Raw genomic sequence first — 21,618 nt, 5'->3', positions numbered from 1 at the left:
TATTGGCTTTCCACTGACTTTATACATCATATTCAGTTTATATTAAGTTTATTATTTTATGAGACTAAGTGCATGTATTGCTTAATCTCATATTGCAGTTTTCTAGTACAGTGGTAGTATAGTAAAGTGGTTTAATAAGAGCTAAAGCAATGTTGTCACACAGCTTTTGAGACATGTCTTGACCTTTTTAAAGTTTAAAAAAAACTTTTTTAAATGCCTTTTACAGTTTTCCTCCATGAAAGAAGCTGCAGTAGTTTCCAATGAACACAGGGAAGTCACAGTGCACGCTTCCATGTGTCTGTGTGTGTGTCTGTGTGTGTGTGTGTACCTGGGTATATTAGTGTCCACTGTTGCGACTCCATAGCCAAACACAATGATTCCCACTATGGAGGCTGGAATCAGCAGCTGAGTGTAGACGCCAAGCCAGGCAAAGTATAGTCCAATCTTCTCCCCAAAGTACTTTCTGTGGGGTGTTTAGGAGGACAAAGTGACAGTGCAGGTCAGGATCATGGTGTGCAATACCAAGTTAGATGCATGTGGTGATGTTGATGCTGTCATACTGCAGTCTAAGGTCCAGCGTTTTGGACTGACAACAAAACAGTTCTTGTCTCTCTCAGAAATGTAAACCTATTCACTGATTGTGCTGTGGCCACCTTACCTGACCAAATCGATGGGTTGGTACTTGTAAAAGGCTGAATACCTGGCCCACTCCTCATGCAGAAGCTGCAGAAGAGAGAGACAGAGAGAGAGAGAGAGAGAGAGAGAGAGAGAGAGAGAGAGAGAGAGAGAGAGAGAGAGAGAGAGAGAGAGAGAGAGAGAGAGAGAGAGGAGGGGGGGAGAGAAAGTTTCAGTTTGTTAGTTCATCACTTGTAGCATGTTGTAGTTCAATAAGAAATGTCTCAACTGAATGTAGGAGCTGCTATGGAGGCACCAATACATTTGCCTCAATAAACATATACAAATATTAAATCCTTTTAAGCTTTAGGGTGGGAATTTCCCTTTTGTTGTGGACCTGTAAAGCCATTTGAGATGAATGTGATATTGGGCTATACAAAGACAGTTGACTTGATGCATTGCTTTTGAACACAGAAAGTTCCATTAAGGTGTTTGGAGCTTCCACATCAATATGAGCATATATCAAGCCTTTCTTAAGATAAGATAAAGCTTTATTTATCAGCAGGGAAATTGCTGCTGAAAAGATGCGATGGCCAGGAATCAAACCCGGGTCACCTGCTTGGAAGGCAGCCATGCTAACCACTATTCAACCATTTCTACAGGCATTGCGCTTTGAACCAGGGGACGTGACCGTGCTCAGCATGAAACAAAACCAGAAAAATGGAGCACATCCCTGCAAGGACTCAGCAAAGGCTCTGCTGCCAACGCCGACCAGGACAATGGATGAAAAAAGAATAATTATAAGCAATGTAAAGCTGCCCAGAGGCAGTGCTGTGAAATGATTCTTCCTTGTGGTAGTGATGTTTTATGCAGTTACAAAAGGAGTTCCTGAAGACTTCCGTGGGCCAAACTACAAGCCAGCTACATGGTTCTTCCCATTTGTTGCCTTTTATACATTGCACACATTTTGGTAACTATTCTTTAGCTCGACTTTCTACTCTCTTAACCCAGCTAATCAGAATTTATTTCTGCATTCGCTCTGCCTCTGAGAAATGTTTAAAGAAGTTAAATACAATCTGTGGTGGTTAGACAGGTGAGCAAGAGGAGAGTCTGAGAAAACAGGATAAACACAGATGAAGAGATTGAAATAGTAAAATTTTGCTCCATTTTTAAACTGTCTGAGGGTCAAAGGTCACGTTGATGTTTGGGTAAGGGGTGGGAGTCTTTTAATTTGTCCCCATCTCACATTTGAGGTGTCCCCCAGCTGAAACAGCCTCAATGCAAAGTAAACACGAGACACAGAGTGGGGGACATAGAGAGAGAGAGAGAGAGAGAGAGAGAGAGAGAGAAATGAAAGAAAATGGAGATACCTGTCTGTCGCTCCTCTCCTCACAGTGTCCCATGACCTGGAAGTCGCCCTGAGGGGAACAGAGAAGAAGAGTGTGAAAAACGGTAGCACCCACTGTATTTGCTCAACTTTTCACAGGCCGCTATTGATTTCTGTTCCTTTCAGTCCTATATAAAAACCCAGCTCGCAGACTCGAACCTTACTTGCAATCCATCATAGTCAACGATGATTCAATATTTCCTTATTTGAGTCTAAATTATCAGTCGAGGGCAGGGATTGGTTAAAGGTGTCTTCTCTGGTGGCACATTTACTGTACCTGTGAGAAAATCCGACAGCTGATATTTCAGTGACTGATAACATTTTTAAACAATATTGTAAATTGCCACACTATAGCGGTAATGGGATAAAATGCTTATTTTAAGCTCCAAATTTCCTTTGCTTGCAAGTAGATGTTCATGCTGCAGGAAAAGGGACGGCAATCAAGCAATCATCTTCATTTGACCCACATTCTCCCCACTAATGTATGAAGGATGTACTATGTTGTGAATGTTGTATGAATTGTACAACTCAGATACTTACATCATGCAGTGGGAAGGCAGAGTCATACACGCCTTTAGCTATTAATGTGCTGATGCCTGAGGGAGAGGGAGAGAGAGACAGGGAAAGAAGGAGAGAGAGATTGTTGGAGCTGTATTCACTGTATTATCACTGCATTGATATCCTTGGATATTGTTTTTTTATAAATGGTCAAGAATACAGTTTGTCCACAAATGCACCACATATTTAATACAATCCTTAGACTCGCCTAGATTCCTCCCAGGTTGTTAGCATACCAGGAGTATACAGTATCTTATTGTTGTCTTTTGTAATAGTAAAAATCAGACTAATTTCCTTTCTTCCAGCAAACTTTTGAGCCCATCAATTGTTCTTTTGTCCGCACACTTCACAATCACGCACAACTATGAAGTGAGTTCACACTAAATAACCACAAGATGTGGTGTTAAATAAAATGCTAGCCATTGTAAAAGTCACCTTCTGTTGTTATTACATCTATTGACCATTATCTGCTAGAACTGAAGACTTTTTGTGACACTGATTCCTGAAGGAGAAATTCAGCCTCAGTGTATTGCTCAAGGACACGTGAGCAGTGTGTATGAACACAGATGTTACTGATTTGTGCTGGCGGAATTTCACACTGAATAAAACTCATTTTTAAATGCTGCCAAACTTCCCTAATGGTTCACTCCAAAGACATTCATCCCACGCAATCCCATTCCTTACAGCTTGTGTCTGGAATTGTGACCCCAAATTCCAGACACATTGCATCTCCTGTGACGGGCTGCTGCACATGTCTTCAGGTCCTGCTGTCCGGTTTCACTTTGGCTTTTTCAGTGTCAGGCAGATTGGGAATAGAACAGGTGCCAATTTAAGTCTTAAGTCTTTAGAGAGATGACCTGACCTGTGAATGTCAGGAACACTGACACGTCACATAACCTCATGTGAACAAAAGGATCTCTCATTCAATTAATGAATCAATTAAATATCAGTATCTCAAATGGGACTATGGAGTGATTAGCCTTGCTATTAATGAACCCAACCTCCATGCTCACACACTGCACTCACATACACAGTCAAACATGCATGAGTGATCACACGACCGGCTAGAAAGGACCATGACTCCCGGGGGCCCCTGCATCAATCTGAGCCTGACCCAGGAAGCATGACCCACTTGTGGAGGAAAGAGACAGAGAACGAAAGGTAGAAAATATACCAATAATGAAGGGAAAAGAGAGTAAAGAGGTTAAAGAGATGCTGCTCCCTTTTCTCTCTCCCTCTTGTTCCCTACAGCTCTATCAGAATCCCTTAGGTGGGACCTTCTGCTCCAATGTATGAGCCAAGGAGACATATGGCGAACACATATGATATGGATGACATTGAGCTTCAATATGGGACTGCTGGGTCAGATCGAAGCAGAGACAGCAAAGAAACAAATGAACAAATGATACACGTTTTTGAATGTGTATTGCAGATTCCCACAAAAGCTAAAAATTGGAGTTCCAACATTTACTGATCAAATCCTGGAACTTGGAAATGATAGAATCTCATTAATTCCACCCATCTGTGTGTCTTTCGCTCAATCGCAGTCAAAAATCACAAGTATAGTTACTGTTTATAGTGTCTGTCATGCCAGTAGCTGTTAACAAAGCTATAGATTATGCAGAATCGCTACTATAATTGTATCCCACAAAGTAGTTATTAAAGAGTGAGTTTTTACACTCAGAATAGGCTGAACTGAAGCATGAAGTGAGGTGTAGATGCTGCTTAGAAAAAACACATTTCCAAATTCTTACAGAAACACACACACACATTCTGTTTGGTATTCTCACCGATGGTTTGGCAGGTCCGTACACACACTGTGCGTCTCAGGATTTCGTACACCTAAGAAAAGATGTGGCTGAGCAGTCAATTTGGAACAGCAAGACACACAAAGAAGAAAGGATGAATGCCAGTAAAAAAGCCCTTACTATTCTGCCCCGTGTGGCGTTGTCAAAGAAGGTGTCCTTAGACGTGAGGTTGTACCTGAGAAAAACACAAGCAAATGAACGATTTACCCACACTGTTACTTTATCTTTGGATGACAACTATTCATTTCTGACACCCATTCATATTAGCAATTAAATATGTAAATAATAATTACGGGCCGTGTTCAACAAAACTGAACAGCGAATACTGTCAACAACTACTAAGTAACAGCTAACAACTATGTTATCTACATAAACAACTACTCCAACTACTCCCATCACTGCCTGCACTTTAAATAAGGCTCAGAAGAAGAAAGTCATCTAAATATGCCATTTGGGGAAGTTTGGCATTTGCAAATAAATGGCACTTATGTAACCCTGCAGCTGGCTGAGCAAGGCATCTACGAGTATCCATGGTGACGGATGGTTCCTGCTTATAATGGAGAGCATCCCGCAGTCAACCTGTTGAAACAGACCCTCCTAGTTGATACTGAACACACTCTACAGCTACAATGTGACTTCATGTAAAGGAGTAGATCACTCATCAGGGATTCTGAGTTCAATCCTCTCCAGGTTTCGACCCAAAAAGACAAAATTTACATTAGTTAGAAGACAGAGTGATTGTGTTGTTTCTCACAGATGAAGCTTGTCCCTGGAGAAGCAATGTGAGAGCAGTTTTGTGCGTCCATGGTCCTGGTGAGGGACTTTGGGCTGGAAAGGCTGGTTCAGTTTCCTCCACACCGTGCTCATACTGGCACTGAAGCCACTTTCCTCTTTAAGTTCATAACTCTGGAAAACACACAGGACAACATAGACCATGAGTTGACATTTATTGTACACAGAAATTATCCATAACCTTTAAGTAATATTACTTTACCTCACCTGTTATCTGTATTGTGATTTGTATACTGATGTTAAATTTTTCTAACACACAGTATTGGGGGACAGTGGGAATATAATACTTCAGTTAATACCATAATAAAGCCTCAAACCTATGTCTGGGCATAAAAAGTTAAAAAATTGTGTTGGAAAAAGACAATTATTTATTCTGTAAATGTATACATAATACATGTTAACTATATATTAAATGTTTTCAATTGTATAGTGGAAAATTAAATAGGTTAAAATGTAATGCTGTGCTCAAATCAGACGACCCAGAGGATGAAATTATTTGATGATTAGTTCCCAGAATTCTATTTGGCAACCCCCCCCAAAAAAAAGCAACAGGGTAAAGTGGAGAATACTGAGTCTCCTTTCTCAAAACTCAAACTTGTGCCTGAGTTTGGTCTTTCTTGTGTGACTATATGTTCACAAATTGATCTCCGTTTCTTCTTTAATCGATTTCTACCTATATGATGGACTGACAAAAACTGTACATTTACCAGTGACATTTTAGACCAATAATACATTTTCTGGTGTCACTCCATATAACAACTAAGACACCTCAAACAAAGATATACATTATGTCTTACTGTCTTCGTGGGAACTTTAATCTTGAGAAACTCTGCCTCTCTGCAGAGCACCGGCCATGGAGCGTGGAGACGGGTGAAGCCAGGGCCGTGCGTCTTTGACTGAAACACAAGCAAAATTGTGGAAAAGTGAATTCAGCCTTGCATCACACATACATGCCTGGTCATTTTCATGAGGTACAATGTTGTACGGTAGGTCATTGCAAATATCTGCATAGCTCGAGGCTGAACAGACACAAAGAGGCTTCATCCCCAGATAAGCAGTCGCAATCATTTGTGATCAAACAAGTCAACATTAAAGCAGACACATCATACTGATTTCCTTCCTTCTTCTGTTTTTGTTCAGAAGATAGAAATCAGTAGTGCAGCAGTGCAGTGTAGTCCATATCCACACTGCACTGCTGCTGCAGCAGCACCACCGTGCACACTGACTCTCACGTCTACACCACGCACGTCCGGCTCTATAGCTCAGTGGTTAGAGCACTGGTCTTGTAAACCAGGGGTCATGAGTTCGATCCTCATTAGGGCCTGCGGCAGTGTTTTTGGTAGGTGTGGTTGAGATCTTTCATCGCAAACTACTCAACTGTACCTATGCAAGCAAGACAATTACCATCACGTGGCAGCAAAGAGGGTGTGAACTGTGGGTTGAGCGTTTGGAGAACACGTTACAGAAGTGAAGAACAGGTTCAAGCTTAAGCTTTCAACACACATGTGTTTGTCTTCCAGCTTTAGTGTTGTTTGTGACACTTAAGCATGTACTCCTTACAAACACGATACGTTCTTATGTACTTGTACACCTAATGTACCTGTATTTTGGATTTAGTTTCACCTAAAAACTACACCATGTGTATGTGCTATACTTCACTTGATTCATATTCATATCATACCTCAAACGTGAACTCTGGAGCTGCAGAGATCATTTATCTAATTTATTCCTTTTGTTTGAGCCACAATCAACCATTGGCCGCCTCAAACATGTTGGTAATACAGTTTGGCCATCAGCAGCAGTAACTACTTGTCTTCATGAAAAATAGATGTAATGTATATAGTTCACCCTAAAGCACAGCCTACAGACATTTGTCCTCACTGTTCTGTTGTCTGTTTTTGCCACATTGCTTATTGGTGATTGGTGTATTGTCTTCTGGCCTTCTTTCAAACACTTTTTAGAACAGAGAGAGAGACAGGGAAAGAAAAGCAACAGTGGACATCACAAGCACATTGTACGTGTCTCACCACCTGAGTGGCAGGGTGTCCTGTGTGCTCCAGGTTTTTTACGCCTATTTTCAATTTAAAAACCAAAAGAAATCAACAGAAATCATAAAAAGATACAAATACAGAAGATTACACTCCGGGAAATCTATGAAGAAGCAACTATGGAGCATGGTTATGTCATGAGTGAGAGTGTAACCAGAAACGAAAGATACAGCAAAGTCAGCAGGGGATGACAGCTAGGTAACCTTACTCTCCTCAGACCTCCATCAGCGTCTATAAGAGGGGAATGAAAAGAGAAAGGTGGCAGGTCGAGTGAAGGAAACCTGAAACGATTCCCTTTCTCCTCTCTCGACTCCTACTACTGCGATCTTTCACTCCCTCCCCATCCTCATGTATGTGACTGCAACTTCTCCCGCTTCCCACTTCATGCTGTCATACTGACTGACTGGCTGGCTGTCACTCTTACTGCTCACATTTCCGTCTCCCTCTCGCTTCCATCCACCTCCTCATTTCTCCTGTGTCGCAGTACATAAACCCACCACAACTTTCACAATTTAACCTTTACTGAAATGAATCATATTACCATCAATGATATACAATCTGAATACTTTCTGAGGTGTAGAAATATGGTGGTAGCAGTTTGTGGACCTGCAACACCTTTGGACAAACAGAGTTATATTTATTGAGGAACCTTCGTGAAAAGCCTGCAGATTTTCTGATTGACCAGCTGTGGCAACACCCACAGACTTGAGGACAGTTCAGGCATCAACCTCCAGTTTTGCAACGTCAACAAATAGCCAAAAGTATAATATGTCTCCTCTTTCATATATTCCTCGCTTTCTCTCATCTGTCCTTTCCTTGCTCCCTCTCTCACACTTCTGCCCCTTAACCTCTCTCGCTGCCTTCTTCACTTGCTGGCACCCACATTGTGCCACACTCGCCACCACCTCGCCCACTCATTCCTATTTATTCTCCCGAGCTCTCTCCGCCTCTCGTTTCCCCCCTCTCTCTCTCTCCCATCTTGCCCTCATCTCCTTTTTCACTTCATCAAAAAGCAGAGGATATAAATACCTTTCAGCCTGGAGAAGGTTAATTAGTGGAGGGATTTCCAATTAGCTCTTTATCTCTGTAGGGGGGGTAACTAGGACGCAGCCAGGGGCATCTGCGGGCGGGGTTGGGGGGGCGGTGGGAGAGACTGATCAGTTGGGCGATGGGATGGCTGGGTAGAGAGCGGAGCAGATAGAAACGCGGGCGAGAGACGGTGGCGGTGAGTGTGAGGGAGAGATCAAATGGAGAAACACGAACAGCATGAGCACCGTGTGAAAGACAGCATGAAAGGTGGCTATTAGATTAAGTCATTGAAATGGGGGTGGGGACAATGGACAGGGAGAGGGGTTGACATTTGAGGATCTCCCACAGATCTGCAGGCAGCTGTTGAGTATATATTTGATGTATTCCGCGGTGATGGGCTACCTGTTGCATCACGTCCTTCAACACAAAAATCTCGCCTTATCTTCCGTCGAGTGTTCTAAGTGAAGGTGGCAGTCCTGAAACAGGCCAACGTTTTTATTTTAGCACAATTCAGAGCCTATGTTGCTCTGCTGAGGACCAACTTAGAGAATGATTTGTTGTATTTGTCACAATCACAAATAGCTTTCACAAAGGAACATTTAAAGCAAACCAAACTACAAAAATCAACAAAAGCAGGGTGGTAAGGTAAATAGCTTCTCTTTGGTCCGAAATGTCCAGAGGTTGGATGGAACAAATCTGGATGACATTGATAACTACAGAACTGTTATATTGTCAAAGTCATCATATGAACTAAAAAACAAATAAAACCCCGCCAACAGAATGTGACGCAGTGCCAGATGGCTGAACAGGAGAATAAGAGTTTATATTTAGTGCATACAAACACACGCTAAACTTCAACATGTTCATCTGAAGCCGTGTTACTGGATTTGACCACTGCTTGAGGTGTTACGCACAATTTACACTTTTATATTCTACGCTTTGGAGTACCAAGAATTATTCTTGTGTACCAGCACATAAGCATCTGCACCCTGAGTAATATAATTAATTTTAGAATAGGTTTCTCCTTTTATTGCTTAACATGGGCAAAAATAAGCTACATGGACCCATAAATTCCTACTCACCGGTCACAGAAACCGTCTGTATAAACACTTACCAAATGTTTATTCTGCTCCTTTAGCTTTTTAAAAGCCCCTTAGACTGAACTCGGCTCAAGTCCCAAACTCCACTCCTTCAATTAAACATCTGCCTCATACTTAATTAAAAGTGTTCTGTAAGAGGATGTCACTGAGACACTGAAGGTCAACGCAATAATCCTCAGACACACTCAACAAGTTGGACATTTCAGTCGCACTTTAAGCCAAGCCAGTAATTATTCCAAAGTCAAACAGGTTGAACACATAAAGCCCCTATCAGGAGGTTTTAATTTGGTCAAAAACACAAAAACGACATCAGGAAACATTGAACTTAAGCTTTGTGTAAATTAATGCTTTTGAATAAATAACTTTGATTATTTTGCATGCTGTCCATTTAAAGCACTATGTTAAATACTGGTTAGTGCTTTTGAAATATAAGTGCTTCTTGAGATTGTATTTTCCAGTGAAACATCTCTTTGAAACAGAATCAGAAAGAATCATGTAAAAATTAATCATCTAATCCAAAAATATGCAAGTGCAAAAAACACAAATCCATCCTCTGCATTTGCCTTCCATTCTTGTTTGTAACTGGAGTGTGACATTAACAGATCAGCGCTACAGATCTGTGTCATTTATAATCACCCCGCCAATGTTAAACAAAGGTTTTAGATCAGCCGTAGAAGTATCACTGCATCCATTAAAACCTCTGCCGTACATTTAATTCCCACAAAAGCCACATTAATGCACTCCCCCCCCCCCCCCCCCTGCACTTCACTTCATGCCTGTCTCGCCTCCAAAAGCTGATTTTCTCCTGCTGTCATTCCGATGCAGAGCACACACTCTAAGCGTGCTGTTATTCCAGTGGTTGACGAATGGTTTTGTCATTTCCTGGACAAAATGCATTAAAGTGTAACACGTTTCACATACGACATCCCGTGTTACACTTGCCACCTCGAATCGGTGAAGACCTCTACTTCCTAGTGGCAGCTGTAGTCATTTGAATTCATTTGAGACCGAACAAAGATTATATCCTGAAAAGGGTCTTGGTGTTGTTGTGTTTGGTCAACATCCGAGTGCAAATACTATGTTCGGACTTGTCCACAGAAAGTGTAATAGTAGGGAAAGATACACAAGTCGCGTCCAAACAAACCTGTGGAAACCTAACAACTTCTAACAGTCGTCTCCTCTACCAGCCACATCTACAGCTCGCTACATGCTCCACTGACGGAAGAAGCATGATTGATTACATTATCATTTTGTAAACGTATCCATCATGGTAGATATTGGAGTCTTCCTCTGTACACTGGCTGGTCCCAGCAGTAGATTATATCTCACGGGCTGCATGAGATGAGATAACAATCTATCAGTGGGTCAGCTAATCTCATCCTGGCTTAGGCTCTGTGGCCAAACTGTCAACAATCTGATTAATACTAGACTGCAGACCAAACATGCTGCCAACTGGCTGCCAGCCAAACACACACACACATACACTACAACACCCACACACATACAAACACACACACATTCGGCAGAACAGATAGAAGTTGAAAATGTATCTGTCAGGTACAAACAACCATCAAACTGGTCTTGCATTCTTCGAGATGGCAGGAAACTAAAGTAATGTTGGTTCAGCATGTGGATCAAAAGTCTGAAGGTGTACGGTGAGATATGGCGGTAGCAAAGGTAGTTTAAGGCAAACAGACCTGTTGTTTACTCTTGAAGATGTTTTGCCAGTCATCCAAATAAATTCTCCTGAGTTCTGCTGCTAGATATCCAATAAACAGGATGTTACAGAATCAACATAGATGCATACTCATACTAATGCTGTCCATATCCAGAGCTGTAACACCGTACAGTAACACTGGGACTACAAGACTTTATCCAGGTGTACCAGACAATGTTTATACTTATTTCACACTTCAGATTTGGAGGAACATCAGCTACCCTGTACTGCAAACACTGTTCAAAACTTAAAAGAAGTGAAGCACTGAGTATGTGTGCCCCCTGTGAGTCCTATGGCCTGCGGTTTCTTGGACAGCGGTTCTACAGCGATCAGTACTGATGCAAAATACAACATGAACATTTTTGTTTAGTAAGTTGGTGATCAGTTGGTCGTGTCACCAATGCTGATATAATTCTTCATTTTCTGATCATGAAAGTTTGGAACACAGGAACACAGTGACCAGAGACGACAGAATGCTTCAAAGAAGAAGATTGCAGCAGGAAAATAGAGAGTTGTTGAGAGCAGGGATGAGATGTTCAGTACAGAGAGTACAGAACGAGACCTTCAAGTGCAACTCTACTCAAACAATGCATTACTCAGACAAAATACATAGTTGGCCATAATTTACCTGAGGCTCACTGTTTTTGCTTTTTACTGATGGTAGAATTTTAACATACCAGGATTTTCTTACCATTTGCACCAAAATGTTGAATTTCCTGATACCAGATGAAATTTTCACCTCAAGTGAACTCTCAACTCTCCATTCAAAGTAAACAAACACAAATAAAATATTGATAAGAATAGACCATTTGCAGAAAGTCTATTACTTCATTGTTTTGAAATTGTGTTGGCTACTTTCAATATCAATATTTACCCTTGTTCGCGTTTATGTTTCCTTCCTTTTTTAGAGCATAAACAATGCTGGAGTTCATATTTCAATGTCACAACATTAAACAATATTACAATATTCTGTATAGGGAAAAACAAGTCTGGCAGTCGGCCCTCGCAGTCTTTTAACAGTTGAAGTGAGCAACACCTAATTTTGCCAAATGGTTCTGTTTAGTGTTGGAACCAATGTGCTGCAGTAATTCATGAGGAAACAAGAGGAATTTTTAACAATAACTACATTTGTACAACTCTATGGCATCCAGCCTGCAGGCCCACTGCAAGAACACAGACTGTACTGACTGTGTGTTCTGCCAAGCGTGCACACACACACACACACACACACACACACAAAGAAGTCCTGGTTGCTACGAAACACACAATTACAGCAAAGTGATTTGTACATGTCAAAACAAAATTACCCCTTTCAAGGCTAAATTAGTGAATCGATAAAAAGGGGTCAGCGCAGCAGCTGTGCTGGCTACAGGCGACTAGAATTACACTCAACCAACTCCCATAAACTGCGGCAGCTGCATGTGGAATCGGAGTCCAAAGCGCCAAACAGAGTGAAAAATAACAGAAACGACACATGGAAGATGAATTTATATGAAGGTTCTCATAATAACAAAATGCAGCTGCACAGGTGAGTCATCTTAGTGGACAGCGGTAAGCGTTATAGCTGATATAACAGACATCTGGCGATTTAGCACTTGGAGGAACTGAAGCCAACTATAAGAGCTCCAATGAAACAGAACAGTACTTTGCATCAAGAGAAGGGAAAAGGACAAAATTTTGTTTGTGTTGTCTGGAGTTTTGATGGCTAACTGGCAAAGGAAGTCAGGCACTTAGCAAGATGAAGACCATCAGGAGTTGGTGGACACCAAAATAGAGTTAAAAGGAGAGTGAATATTAGAAACAGGAGGACCGAATACACAGATCTATTATGTCCGTAATGATGCTATTTGGGGAGTTTATCTGTAACCTAGTGGCCAACATCCATTGATGCAGCTTCAAATCTGTTTTCACAAGTTTGATATTTTGTCCAACCAGACATCTGAGATGACCGGAGATGGCAGAGCAACACAATGAGAAGGAGCACATATTCTACACCTGATATCCTCAGCAACACACTGAACCTCACCCACCTCTTTCCTCTACCATCCACACTGTGTTTCTATGTAGGCGCCCAACCTAAATAGCTCAAGACAAAGAGTTACATCAGAACCTCTGTGGAAGAGTTGAAACTATAAGCATCTAGTGAGAGGATCGAACCACGAACTGCTGTTAAATCACAATCTTAACACGGAATCATAATATGTAATATAATATAATCAAATGTTTCAAATGTTAGGTCCAGCACGCCCACACAAGTGTTTTCTGTTATTTTGTTGGATTAGATCTCTAGCCCACACAGTCGTCATCCAAGATGTTTCTGTAGGCCTCAATCGATGGTGGGCACCCTGGATCAGTTGACTTTTGGGTGTCATATGAGGTGCATTGGAGTCTTTAGAGACAAAAGAGGGTCTGTTCTCATACAAATAGACACACACACACACACACCAACACACACTCACCTCTCGGTCCCGCTCTATCTCCAGGCCAGCCTCCCTCAGGTTGGCCTCGAACTCCTGCCTGATCAGCTGCATTTCGCGGTCAGACGATTCTGCCGCATCCTCCCCTCCACCTCCGATCTCCACCAACACCTCGCCAATGATTGCCGCCTCCCTTCCAGGAATCCCCCCGCCTCTTCCCGCCGCCGCCGCCGCATCTGAGCCCACCGTCACCGCAAAGTTGCCGTTGGAGACGACAGAGAGCCGGTCTGCGGTGCTGCCGGGAGATCGTACAGAGCTGTGCCGCCGCTGGTGGTAAACCAGAACGTAGTCCACCTTCCGCCTACCGTCACAGAAGAAGAGGCCTTCTTCTCCGTGGCTTTGTGGGCTTTGAGTTGGACCCACGACCTGCAACAAAGATACACCATAACAACATTAAAATTGATTGTACAACAATAAATGAATACAACACCGCCTTTGAAACTTATTAGTTGACTTCCACAACTAATAAGGTTGGGTTTGAACATTCAACATCATTTAATACGTTTCTACGGTAACTATAATGGGAACATCAATAAATGATCACCCTGTAATAAGACATTAGCGCGCTGCTCTGGATTTGGAAGCCCACAGTAATGGAGTTGGAGAGAAGTCTACTGGTTCACTTCAACATACTGTATGAGACAGACCTCATACACACAGCAAAAACTTTTGGACTTTTTGAGGCTCAGGCTCTTGTTTCTTTTGAAAAGCCAGCGCTGTTTCACAACTATGTTTAAGGATCCCACACACACAACTCCTCGAGGAGCAGGTCAGCAAAATTATGTAATAACCGAAGGCCATAGTTTCCATTTCCAACGCATTATCTGCGCGTCCAAACAGTACCGGTGTTTGGCAGGTTCTCAAAAACACGGAAGTGAGGAGTCCCAGCAGCAGAGTGGGCAGTCAGCTCACCTTTAGCTGGTTTATTCTTTATTTAGACAGAGAGAGAGAGGGAGACTAAACAGAGGATGTAACTAAGCAGGAATCTAGCTGTGATGTACTGTGTTAGTGCGGATGGTGATGGTGCATTTAGCGTCTTCATGTCTCAGTCTATCACAGCTCATTGACACCATTGCTGTACTGATTGCTGCATGTGTTGGGGAAAAATATGCTGTGAAAATCGCACCTGATGCACTGCAAAGCCAGATGTCTGTGTGCTCTGTCGGCACCTAAACGCAGCAGACATTTGGATCAGAGGAAGATGGGAATGTCTCAAAATTCAGGAGACATGTGCAATCCTAATCCATCACAAAAATGGAAATTAATTCAAAGTTTGGCATTGGGTGCCGTTGCCTCTGGCACAACACATGCTGGGATAGTCTGCTGGTGGGCTGCAGACAGAGAAGGGGATGGAGAGATCATTTCCAAAATGGTTTATTATATTTGTTAGATTTGAGATACATGTATTAATTTGCAGGAAAATACATTTTTAGTTATTGTTGTGTATTTTAGATTTCAGATTGTATTACTATTTGAGTCATGATACACACATTTACCTAAAATATGTGCTTTTTCTTACCACCAGCACCTCAATAATAGTTAACAATAATTACCTTTGTAATACTTGAGTGGAAGATAAACAAAAGTGTGTTTCTGAATTTTCTTCATAAGAAACTGCCCATGTTGTTAACGAAAGAACAGATGAATGGGTAATGTGTGCAGTTTGGGTTGAAGACAAAAGGAGTACAAAGGATTACTTACCTCCTTCACGTGATAAAATCTATAATTGATCTTTTTAAGTGTATATTTACCTATTTATAGTTTGCTCTCATTGACGCACAGTAACCATGGGAATTAGCAGTTATAATTCAAATTGTGATCTTAAAATCTCTCAATCCCTTGTGCATATTGGGCACCTGCTGCTACCACAGACTGGTCTGATAATTGTGCGTTCAAACTGTTTCATATTGGAGCTAAAGTCTGTTTAAAAAAGAGTTTCGATCGATGATTCTGCACTTACCGGGATCTTGTCTTCACTTAGTGTGTTGTGCATCCTGTTGCGCTTTAAAGACACACAGAGAGGCAGAAGCAGAAGAAGAGAGGAAAAAGTTGGCGATTCGTGCTGTAAATATCATCCAGATTCACCATCATCATCATCCTCATCCTCATCGTCCCCAAATGACGCCGGAGGTCGCGCCGGTTAGCCCGCCGTCCAGGAGGAGCGACGGCTCTAAGGCGGCAGCTTTCATGGTTCCCTTACGCGCGGATGTGTCAGATTTTATAGATCGTGCAGCCCCCGATCACACGCTGGTGATTCCCATGTCCCAACTGTGCGATCTGGAGGCTGCTGCGCACCGCCGGCGCGTTTGGCACGGAGCGCGCCACGCTGCACAAAATGTCGGTGTGGTTTCCTGCCAAATTGAGAGCCGAGATGTATATTTAAGGGAAACGAATGGAAAATGTGTGGAATTTATAGAAAAGTCCTCCAGTTACGGCTCATTCTGATATATTCTGACTCTGATCGTTGAATTAACATTAGAAACAAGTAGAGCGGCCACAAGCTTACACCCTCTCATCCTGTTCTCTGATGTAAACTGCTGTCACTTCTTGCAGTGTGGGAAAGCAGCTCCCGATTGGTTAGAACTATATTTTGAGGCGTTGTGTCGATCTCAGGTTATCTTGAGGGAAGTATTTTGGTAAGTGTGTTTTGGATAAGACTAGAAATACATCACACACACACACACACACACACACTGATGCTGGAAATCCCAGTGGAAGGAAACAGGTCGGTGAACTCTTTGGATTTCTTGTATTATTGATCAGATGCAGTTAGATCTTAACCAACGTGACACACATTCTGCTTGACCTGATGATGATGATGATGATGACGATGATGATGATGATGACACCCACGCCCACTCCCAACAAAAGTATCAACAACACTAAATTATCTCAATTCGTAGTTTTCCTTCGTGTTTCAATTCTTCTTCTTAGCTTCTTTGGAAATGTGCCCTATTCAGGCAATGGAGGGACGAATAAACTGTCAGAAATAGGACTTTTGTGTCCTTTCTGATAGAAAAGATCCACACCACCAATGCCATCTCAATCTCATGTGGGTTATCAATTAAGAAATCTAAGAAATGACATCAGGCTCACTACATTTGACTTGCCACTGCAGGAACACACACACACACACACACACACACACACACACACACACACACACACACACACACTTCTCACATTCCTCAACCCTGAACCCATTAGTCGTAAACTTAAATCTCATGTCCAGAACATTTCACCTTACATCTCTTCAGGTCCCTGGATGGTTGTAAACACCTAAATGGATCTACTCTGACTCTTATTTTGAAAGACTGCAGCAAGAAAAGTCTCAAAGCCCAATTTTGAAGGGTTTTTGTTTCGATTATCAGTGCTGATTGTATACTTATATCACATATGTCTATATACACATTATCCACAGAGTAAAATGTAAAATATCTTAATATTCCTTTTACCCGGCGCACATGTTGCAGATCCTCAACTGAGGTCACAGGGTCAAGTTCCATCCTGGACATCTCCCGGGTGAGCTGGTACAGAGACAGGGTGTCACTGTGGATGGAGGAGGACTCGCTGAGTGCCGTGGCCACTCGGATGACGTCCACTCCATTGGAGGAAGAATCTGAAAGATAAGCAAGAGATCACTCTGATGACTGAAGTGATGGTGTAATCCTGAGGAACGTTTGGTGAGAATGGAGCTCAGGGTGATGGTACACTCCCTGATTTCGGGGGTTTTGAGATTTCTTGCAGACACCAAACATGTGAAGCTTGATGTTTGTATCCGTCCATCACAAAGAAAGTGTTCAGTTCAAGATAGAGAGGACGTGTCTACCTTCATACTTCTACTGTAAGAAAATGCAACAATGTTATACAGCAGGCAACTAACTGACATTTTCATTAATTAGCAAAGATATTTATCGGATCAACAAACTATTATAACGAGTGTTCCCATTTTAGTTGGCAAATACTACACAGTGCACTTACAGCTGATCCGTGCTGCTCAGACAGAGTACTACCTTTGTACTTTTTTGTATTTTGTAATACAATCATTCTGTGTGTGTGTGTGTGTGTGTGTGTGTGTGTGTGTGTGTGTGTGTGTGTGTGTGTGTGTGTCTGAGTGTGCATGTGCGTGTGTGCGTGTGTGCGTGTGTGTGTGTGTGTTCAATCCCATGTTTAAGTAATGTTATTTTAGGCTACAGACAGCTGTAGCCATAGTAACACAACAGACCACGCGCTGCGCTCTCATTTCAGAACCACAGACAGCTCTCGCTCTCTCGCTCTCTCGCTCTCGCGCTCTCGCTCTCTCTCTCTCTCTCTCTCTCTCTCTCTCTCTCTCTCTCTCTCTCTCATACTCTCTCATACACACACACACACACACACTTAATCAGCACTTACAAGTACGTATCACAGTGAGATCTCTTGACAGGTCAAGAGGGAAAGCGCTACCATAATGCCTTTTGAAGCCAGGTTTTCAGGCAGAACAGAAAGGTACAGTGCATCATGGCTGACAGCTGAGTTTGTGTTCCTTGACTGATACAGCAGCCTGGGGGTAAGAGATGCAGGCCTGAAACTGGAAGGTCGCCAGTTGGATTCTGGAAGACGGAGGATATGAATGAATGAAGGAAACTCACATCTTGTGTAAACATGAAGCTGGGCGTCTCTTCCTCAGCTCTCCATCTGTCTGTGAGCAGAGCTTTGGTGAGATTTCACAATAAAATCATCAAATATGGAGTTGAATATTAAAGCTTAAATGTGCATTACTGATCAAACGGAGCTTCAACCAGACGATGGGATTTGAACACTGTTGGTTTTGTCCAACTGTCTCTGAACCAGTCACTCAGACTATGCTTTCATTTCACCATTCCACATCCCCCAGTCTACAGGTCACCAAAGAGAACAGGACACCAGCAGGCAGCATATCCACCACATCCATGGATAACCCCTCTGTTTCTCAGATTGCATCTTTCCACAGTCAAATGTCTCTTTAGTGTCTACTGGAAATGACACAGGACATCTTTGAGGGTACAGATAAAGAGCGGTAAGACTTAATATAGATAAGTATGTCTCTCTGAGTTTACAGAGGTCGCTCGCTGCTAGGAGACAAATGAAAACACTTTAATCCCGCTGTCCCCTTTGGCTTGTTGTTTCCATCTACAGTACTTTAGAAAATTAAACCACAGATGTAAATACGAGTATGAGTATGACATTTAAAAACATGTTGTCCTGAGTGCTAGACTACTTGGGCCCATATCTTTTGAACCGACAGTAACAGAATCAATCCTTGAGTTCCTCTTGTCCAATGCAATCCAACTGACCAAATGGATCTTCTGAAAGTGCTGTATCACATGAATGAAATAGTCCTAGGTGAAATATGTTCTGATCTATCAACCTGTGACATTTCATTGTTGTGAGATGAAACCATAATTGGACTATACTCGGCTTTGGCAGAGGTATGGGCTCTCTGGGTGCCTTCCAATTTATGGAATTTTGAATTGAGTTCCAAGCCTTTGGTTATGAATGTGCCACATGTGTGCCCTGGAGCAGCCGTATTTAAAAGTTGCTTCTTGGCTCTGGGAAAACATTTCTGCCTGACAAACCATGCGAATCAATTGAATTCAGCCCTCACAGCTTCTTCACCTCACTTACAGCTCAGCACAGCAGGCAGCCATGGATACTAACTCGGATTACCGCTCCCTGCCGGAGGCTTACAGCCAAGGAGCACGTGGCTAAGAAGGGGGAGAGAGGCATTGTTACCAACACATGAATTCAGTTTAAATGTGACAGAGGAGTTCATAATGTTCCTCCTGGAAACGAGCTGAGACAGAGGGGCCCCTGGTAGCTCAGAGGGGTCGGAATCCATCGAATTAAACTACAGCAGCCTTTGCCTGCAACTGTACACCCTGCCTGCCGCGAAGAGCTGCCTGTTGATGGTTGCCCCACACGGCTTGCTGACACACACACATACACACACACCCGCACACTCCTGGGGAACAGGTAAAGGACAATGGGCAGGTTACTCTATGGTGGTCCTGTCTAGTGTGTCCTTTTTGTTGGGTGAGGATCGAGGAGGGACGGACCGGACAGGCCAGACAAAGGAGGGTCCGGCCCAGCTTTCTATAGGTTGCAGGTCCACTCACCTGCATAGGTAGAGGAGGGGGCTCTGCGGACTGCCATTTCCCCTCAACCTTGAGTGACTCCAGTAGAGGGGTAAATGAGGCAATTTCAGTCAGAACGGGCCTCAAGTCTGTCAGTCAGCCATGCTGGTTTAGTGTCAGTGGCAGGTGAGGAAGGAGAAGAGCAACAATCTGCAGCTGAGTGGAGGCTTAGCTCTGCCGGGATAATGCCCTCCTCCAAATGGGCGACTGGTGAGCCAAAACCCCACCACTGACGGGAGGGGGGCTTAAGACCGCATGCAGGCATCATGCACCAGGCTCAGGGGCGACGCACCAGCTGGCTGACCTGCTGATTAGGTGTTTGTCTTGGGAATTACAGTGCAGAGACAAGCAGAGATTACCAGGAGCAGAGACATGCATTAATGACCACGCCTTCTGTTGAGGTTTAACCCTGGACCTGTGGTGCCGTCCAGGGTCCTCACAGATACAGAGAAACATGTTTCATGTGTTTCACGTCCCAACACACTCCTGTTTAATAAAACCTTTCTCCTATTTCGAGCTCAGAGAAAGACAAGAGCGTCTCCGACTGAGAGTCAAAGTTCCAGGAAAAAGAAGACGTGGCAGTGTGACTGACAGGTGATCTGTGGGAAGAGCAGAGCAGGAACACCACAGCAATTATCGTCAACAAAGAGATGCAAATCAATTAATAAACGATTAAGTGTGTTGCACAATCTTCTGAGTTGTTTGCCCAAACTCCCAGGGGCACTAATTGCTCTACCTGAGCAGCAATTGATGCTAAATAGAGAGAGAGAGAGAGAGAGAGAGAGAGAGTGTATCAGGTTACACCCCCTCACACACCCCCTCACACACAGAGGCACTCCCTCTCACTCTGTCAGTAAGGGTATCTAATGCTGCACACACTCACCCTTACTGTACACTAAGCAACACCCACACACACACACACAAACACACCTCCATAATGACTCTCCAATTACAGGCCACAGATGCGTCCAGTGTGTTAAATATTAAGGACGGTAACTTTAACGGCTACATGTCAAAGCATACTCCAGGAAACCGCTAAAAAGGGTCAAGTTGGGACTAGGAGTGTTTAGCCGCGCTGTGATTGAGCGGAATAGTGTTGTTGCCCCGGATGCGATGTCAGGATTTGGGAGTGTTGTCTGCCCCGGGCCTACAGTCACAGTAGTTGGTGTTGTTTCCTGCCACATCAGTGACCCAGTGGTCTGCCGGTGATAATCTAAAGGAATGATGCTATAATGTTAGTGTTCAGCTAATGTAGCAGCAGGCTTTTGACAGTACATTCACTGTGTTTCTGCGCTGTCGTATAATAAAAACATACATGCAGCACGTTGCCTCTGCAGCTCTGTGCAGAAACACCAAGAATTCAAAGGAAAGACACAAAATGGCTATTTACATTCTTCAAGCCACTTAGAGATCATAAATAGACTGAAGTGCATCACACCCACACATCATAATCACATACACACACGTCTGCGTTTACATTTCCATAGATGTGAGCGCATGCATGCAGAACACATGCATACAGAAAACATGCATACACCCACATGTTTGCTCAATGTTGGTCACTGGCTTATAGCACTCACTTCAAATGTAAGTCTTATTATGAGGATAGATAATAACCCTCATTTGGAATGTTGACAAAGCTCAACCTGAACTCCAAAGATCTTGACAAAGACAGAAGTACACACACACACACACACACACACACACACACACACACACACACCTGGATTTAGCATTCCCATGGTACATCAACAAAAATCTAAATCAGATAACTGAAACTTTGCACTTGTTTGTTTATCCTTCCGCTCACTCGGACGTTACACTCAGGTGCATTTCATTTTTTCTCTGTTTACCGACCTCCCCAAGGCTTCACTCTGATGTTCACCTGCCAACCAGTGCACTCAAAGAGTTTCATATTGTTAAGAAACACTATAG

At 42.9% G+C, this 21,618-nt stretch overlaps 1 protein-coding gene and 1 non-coding gene across 2 annotated transcripts in view; one reads left to right on the top strand and one right to left on the bottom strand.

Moving 5' to 3' along the window:
* ano2b (anoctamin 2b) overlaps positions 1 to 19,702 on the bottom strand; it is a 38,733-nt gene extending 19,031 nt beyond the window's left edge. The window contains exons 1-11 of the mRNA XM_076154332.1: positions 19,666 to 19,702; positions 16,987 to 17,150; positions 13,514 to 13,897; positions 5,958 to 6,056; positions 5,123 to 5,274; positions 4,489 to 4,543; positions 4,351 to 4,402; positions 2,543 to 2,598; positions 1,986 to 2,033; positions 659 to 723; positions 329 to 463 (exon numbers count right to left, since the gene is read on the bottom strand). Coding sequence (XP_076010447.1) covers positions 329 to 463; positions 659 to 723; positions 1,986 to 2,033; positions 2,543 to 2,598; positions 4,351 to 4,402; positions 4,489 to 4,543; positions 5,123 to 5,274; positions 5,958 to 6,056; positions 13,514 to 13,897; positions 16,987 to 17,150; positions 19,666 to 19,702 — 1,247 coding nt within the window. The remainder of the gene's footprint in view (positions 1 to 328; positions 464 to 658; positions 724 to 1,985; positions 2,034 to 2,542; positions 2,599 to 4,350; positions 4,403 to 4,488; positions 4,544 to 5,122; positions 5,275 to 5,957; positions 6,057 to 13,513; positions 13,898 to 16,986; positions 17,151 to 19,665) is intronic.
* Positions 6,412 to 6,484, top strand: trnat-ugu (transfer RNA threonine (anticodon UGU)). The gene has a single exon. It is a non-coding gene; the product is annotated as a tRNA-Thr (tRNA).
* Positions 19,703 to 21,618: the final 1,916 nt, after the last annotated feature.

This window comes from Genypterus blacodes, unplaced genomic scaffold, assembly GCF_046128005.1.
Source record: "Genypterus blacodes isolate CSIRO-AG114 ecotype Tasmania unplaced genomic scaffold, CSIRO-AGI_Gbla_v1 ptg000007l_1, whole genome shotgun sequence".
NCBI classification, from domain to species: domain Eukaryota; kingdom Metazoa; phylum Chordata; class Actinopteri; order Ophidiiformes; family Ophidiidae; genus Genypterus; species Genypterus blacodes.
This window is presented reverse-complemented; position numbering and strand designations above follow the sequence as displayed.